Consider the following 5,899-nt stretch of genomic DNA (forward strand, 5'->3'; position numbering starts at 1 on the left):
AAACATTTCACTGTTTTATCCTGTTTAGTCCAAGCTAAGCCAGTCCAGCTTAGTTCCTAAAACTAGTCTAGTTCGAAATAATCCGGTGCAACAAACGTACCCTTAAAGTTTCGCGGCTACTTGCCAATTACAATGGGACGTAGATTCTCTGCCCTCCCACTTCCAGTGCCCTCATGTGCCCTCCTATTTTGTGTGGTCATGGTTAAGCCACATCAACATTTTATATTATTTTTTTATAGAGCTAATAAGACAAAAAGAAATAGTAATATAAAATGTTGACTGGCTTAACCGTGACCACACAAACAGGAGGGCACGGGAAGTGGGAGGGCAGAGAATCTACCTCCTTCAGGTTGGACAAGGATTGTCTGCCCTCCCACTTCCGGTGCCATCCTGTTTTGTGTGGTCACGGTTAAGCCACGTCAACATTTTATATTATTTTTTTATAGAGATAATAAGACAAAAATGAATAGTAATATAAAATATTGGTCTGGCTTAACCGTGACCATACAAATACTAGGGCACCGAAAGTAGGAGGGCAAACAATCCTTGTCCCTTTCAGGGTTGCCCTCCAGTCGGATTTTCAGTCTTTCGTTAACAAATTTGATGGCCTTTTATTCACACAAAAATTTTAATCGTTGCTCTCTCTCTCTCTCTCTCTCTCCCAGACTCAAACCCCAATACTTCATCATCACTTTTTTTCTCAGGTCCGTCACCTCTCTTTAATTTTGTTCTTCATTTTATTTTTCAGTTTCTCTCTTTTTCCATGAACTTTATGAGAGATTTTATTTTCTTTAATCTCATGCTCTTTAACTTGATATGATTTGTGCTAGCTTGTTAGGTCTGACTGATGAATCAAAGCCTACGCATGGAGAAAAAGGGTTTGGTGAGCAACAGCTTGAAAGATCATGCTGGTATTGTCACCAGAGCCATTAGGCGCAGCAAGACTACCTATGAAGAAGACGATTACAATTTTGATGGGTTTGCATGGCCTCCAAGATCTTACACGTGTAGCTTCTGCAAAAGGGAATTTAGATCTGCTCAAGCTCTTGGCGGCCACATGAATGTTCACCGAAAAGACCGAGCCAGGCTCAAAGGCTCACCCCCAAGAGACAGTCAATACACGAGTACTATTCTTAACCTTAACCTCAACAAAGTGCCAAACCCTAACCCTAATTTCTCATCAACATCATCAGCATCCTCACCATCCTCACCATCCTCCTGGATATCACCAATTAGTAGCACATTACCCTCTTTGATATCACCACCAGCTCCTCCACCTGTTTTTTTGGTGCCGTCTAGCGAAAATATGAAATGGGTTGTGGGAGACACCCTCTTTAATCACCCTCTAAACTTCAAAGCCTCGGATTTTGGTACTACAGTAAAGAAGAACGCAGAATCTTTTTGTGGAGTAGGAGATCGTCAATGTGATGGTTTCATTGGAGAAGAACATGGGTGCATAAAGACTGTCAAGGCAGCTGATCATCCTCATCATCCGATTGTTAGGTTGGACTTGGAGATCGGTATGCTTGGTGACTCAAATAAGGAAGACTTAGATTTGGAACTTCGATTGGGATACTCTTAGCTTTGATTTGGACCATGCTGAAAAGGCACAAAAATTAGATTTGGAACTTTATTTTTATGTATTTAGCATGTAATTTTCCATTTTATAGTTTATATTAATTAGTAAATCATATTCTTGATGAAATATTTATCAAATAAGCATTTCGCTAATATCTTGATTCAGAGGGGAAAATTAACCTACCAGACACATAGTTTAAGTAAGAGTTTAATTGCAGTTGATGACTGAATTATATATGAGGTTTGACTACTAATGCATGTCTTTCTTTCTTTTCCCTTTAGAAGGAGGGGGCAGTGAGTCATGAGTGAGGGAGAGTGAGAGAGATAGTTCATCTAAGAATCTGTATTTTTTCTCCCTTAATTTTTTTCGGTGACATATATGTGATACTGTTAGGTTAACTGTAACTTAACAAGTGACAACACAAATAATTGGTTTAATTATGTATGGAAAAGTAAAAGATTCAGCTGAATGACTATCTTGGGATTATATTACCCGTCCTAGGTCACTTACAATCAATCTAACCACTTGCAACATTCCACACAATTACACCAGAGAGAGAGAGAGAGAGAGAGCAACTAAAACATCATCTATCAGCTACGAAGCGTCACAGTTAGAGGTTCAATTGGTTTACCACTTGTCTGTTCCTTTCAAGCATGATTTATATATATGACCGAAGACTTGGAAAAATACAATGCGAAGTGGACTTTACAAAGTGTTTCAAATATAAAAAGAGATATGTATTATATAGACACGTGGTGATGCATGTATTGTTATTACTTTGTGATAGCACAAGTAGTTCAAACTATTACAATGTGCATGAACGCCGTTTATGAAGGTTTAGAAGAACATGCACTAATCTATTGCTAGCCACTGATGATGAGTAAGGTCATTGTATTATGCTGTGTTCTTATGTGAAACTGAATTAAATGCGCAATGTAAACGAGGGTTTTCAATTGTTATGTCTCATATAGTGGACCTCGATTGAAATCCTATTAGTTTTTAGATTTTGATTAAAGTTTTTTTACTTTGTACACATCAGCATATTAACATTAATCAATTTCCATGTCAACTATTTTATATTTTAAATTAAACATATATTAAATATTGTAATATAGACATCCTTTAAAGAATTTGTTTTTGTCCAAACTTTTAAAGCAATTAAATAAAATAAGTTACCACATTTATGGGATATAAAATCCCATAAGATTTGAACTTTAACGTTTATGGGCTTAAACAACAAACTCCACCCTTAGAAAAGAATTTTTTATTTTTATTTTTATTGAATGTCATGATAAAAGATAAATGTTTCCATAAGAATGTACCCATGTACAATTACAGTAATTCACAAGAATGTATCCATATACAATTTCAACATTAAAACCCATATGTGACAACAACAAAAAAAACAATGTACCCATATAAATTCTTAATGTAAAAAATGATTAAAGGATAGAAAAATGGAAGCAAACCATAAGACCAAATTACTGAAGGCTACATACTATATAAATGTTATAGGAAAAAGTTATACATATATGGGTACAAAAAAATTTAGAAGAGAAAGTTACAATGGTGGTATAGAATAAAAGTTGGGTACATGGATTAAGGAACAAGAGAAGAGAATGTAGCCAATGAAATTAAAATTGCATTCAGAGCAATATAATGTTCATTTGTTACGATTTTGCAATATGATGGTCATGGAGAAAAAATAAGTTTGAAATTTGTTTAGCGAAATTTAAATTTGAAGATACATATTCAATATAATAATGTTGAATTTGAATATAAGCATAAATTTAAGTGAGAGAATTTTGGGATTTTCAATTACAAACGTGATAATGTGGGACAAATTATAAGTTAAAATTTGTTGTAAAAAAAATAAAAAGATGACATGGAAGTATTTTAATAGTAAAATGCTGAGGTGTACAAAGTCAAGAAGTCAAGAGACTTTGATCAAAAACTGAAAACCAATAAAGTTTTAATCTATGAACATTGGTGACTAGGGTCTAGATTCTTAATTTTCCTATATATATATATATATATTATAAAAGGTTTTTATTCTTTCTTGTTAGTAGTTTTCGCTTAACAGAAAAATAAAACCAAAATTTGAAAACTCAAAAAAATATTTTTAAAATTTTCATTTTCAGTTTTTATTTTTTTTCTCCCCTTTCTCATTTCCTTATTTCTCGTCACAAAACACGGAATAAGGATCATCTTCAGATCCTCTTTATGAGAATTCCGAGAATCTGTGTATCGTGTCCGTTCATCGTACATCGTACGGTCAGAAATCATTTGAAATTTTATATTTAAAATTGAAAACAAATAGTATCTGACGAAAAATGACCGCACGATATACGATGAACGAATACGACTTACGAATCTTCGGGATCCTCACAAAGAGGATCCGGATTCCAAAACATGCATTGTACTCCACTCTCTAAACCTAGTATCTAAGACCTTCCAGCTTGAACCTGATCGCTCAACTGAAGTTGTCAGCTAGGAGAAATTTTTCAATGTACCCGGTACATGGAATGGTACATCATGTGTCATTATACAAATGATGGGATATGTGTGTTAAAAAGTTAACAACTTAAAAAATAAAATTTCCTACCACTTATATAAAAGTACATGATGTACCCCCGTGTTTCGATCACAATGAAAAATCTCTCGTCGGCTAGGGATCGAGCTCGAGATCCTCAAACCTAACTTGGGACTACCAACGTATTATTCATAAAAGTGTCCCTTCCTAACTACAAAAAATTCAATGACTGCTACGGACTACCTGCCTAGCATGGGACTGCCAACGTATTATTCACCTGCCTAGCTTGGGATTGCTAACGTATTATTCAATCCTTGGACTGCCATCATTTATGTTTGATTTTTCTAGTTATATATATATATATATATATATATATATATATATATATATAAATTTATTGAATCAAACAGCTAAAATCTAATATAATCAAATCCAACAGTAAAAAAAAGATCTAATGGTTCAAATTTAAATCCAAAGGCTAAAATAATTTTTTTTTTGTCAAACAATAAATTTTGTTAGATTAGTCACCGACAAGGTTCAAATTCACGCCGTCATGCAAGGTCTTGACTCCTTTCCACCACTGGTAAAGGGTAAAAAAAAATTCTTTCATTTGTTTCATATTATTCTTTCATAGTGTTCCACGAGTTTCATGACATCGGTTTATTAATTTTTCAATATTTTTTTAAATCTAAATATTTTTGGTTTAAAAGGTTCATAAAATTAAATTAGGATAGTCTACATAATTGTTTTTTTTTAAGTTACTTTAAGAAAAAATTATCCTAAATTCATTCTTTGATAATCTCAGGCTAAAAATTTAACCTAAAAAGGTTGGAGTAGAAAAACTGTTTCTGAGTTAAAATCTAAATTTTGTGGGTGAAAAAAATTCCCTAATGGTCTTACATTCTATGACCTCAAATTCAGAATTTGACACCAACAAAATTTTCATTTTTGAAGTCCAAAATAAAATGAAAACTCAAAACTTAAAACAATTACCAAACAACCACTTAGTACTAGGTCTAGTGGTATTCTTCTTCATTGTAAGCGAGGGATCTTAGGTTCGATTCTCGTCAAAGGTGAATTTGAACCACATTCTCATCAAATGTGTAGATAATATCTTTTGTTCTAAATATGTTTCTTGAAACAATTAGCCAAACTTTCTATCCGTTTTCAGTTTTAATTGAAACAATTACCAAATTTGTTTCTTGTTTTCCAATTTTTTTACTTATCAAATGAGCCGTAACACTATCATATTGGTAAAATAATAAATTTACTTATCAATTCATATGATTTTTATTAGTCTATTCCAGTCCATGTTAACACTACACGTATATTTAGCTGGAACATAATAATAATGCAATCATATCCACAGAACTTTTTACATTAATCGCTAACAAGTTAACTTATACACTCCAACAAACATAGTACAAGGAATAGAAAAATACCCTAATGCATCTATCAACTACTGAAATAAAACGTAGGCTGAAAGAGTATAAACCTCTAACAAAACAACACACCAGTGTACTTTGTGCTAGACACTACGACTTTAAGATAATATCAAACCAAGAGAAATCAAATGTTATTTGGTCAAAACTAGTGTTTGACACTACGACTTTAAGATAATATCAAACCCCACACGATACTTATGATTTATCAACACTCGTCTCCCAAAAACTTTAAAAGTTTGAAGAAGAATGCGATCGAAGTGCTAAGAAGAATGAGTTGCTTGTACTAGAAAGAGCCTAGAAGTGAATATAGTCGAAGAAAAGCTATCATATACTACATATAGA

General features: G+C 33.1%; 1 protein-coding gene across 1 annotated transcript; it reads left to right on the forward strand.

Moving 5' to 3' along the window:
* The first annotated feature begins 865 nt into the window (after window positions 1-865).
* LOC126595745 (transcriptional regulator SUPERMAN-like) lies at window positions 866-1,582 on the forward strand. The gene has a single exon (XM_050262048.1). The coding sequence runs from the start codon at window positions 866-868 to the stop codon at window positions 1,580-1,582; it is 717 nt and encodes a 238-aa protein (XP_050118005.1).
* The last annotated feature ends 4,317 nt before the right edge of the window (window positions 1,583-5,899 follow it).

The sequence above is a fragment of the Malus sylvestris genome, chromosome 13 (assembly GCF_916048215.2).
Source record: "Malus sylvestris chromosome 13, drMalSylv7.2, whole genome shotgun sequence".
NCBI classification, from domain to species: domain Eukaryota; kingdom Viridiplantae; phylum Streptophyta; class Magnoliopsida; order Rosales; family Rosaceae; genus Malus; species Malus sylvestris.

Excerpts from the sequence above, each read along its gene's own strand:
- LOC126595745 (XM_050262048.1), top strand. The coding sequence starts at position 866 with ATGGAGAAAAAGGGTTTGGTGAGCAACAGCTTGAAAGATCATGCTGGT.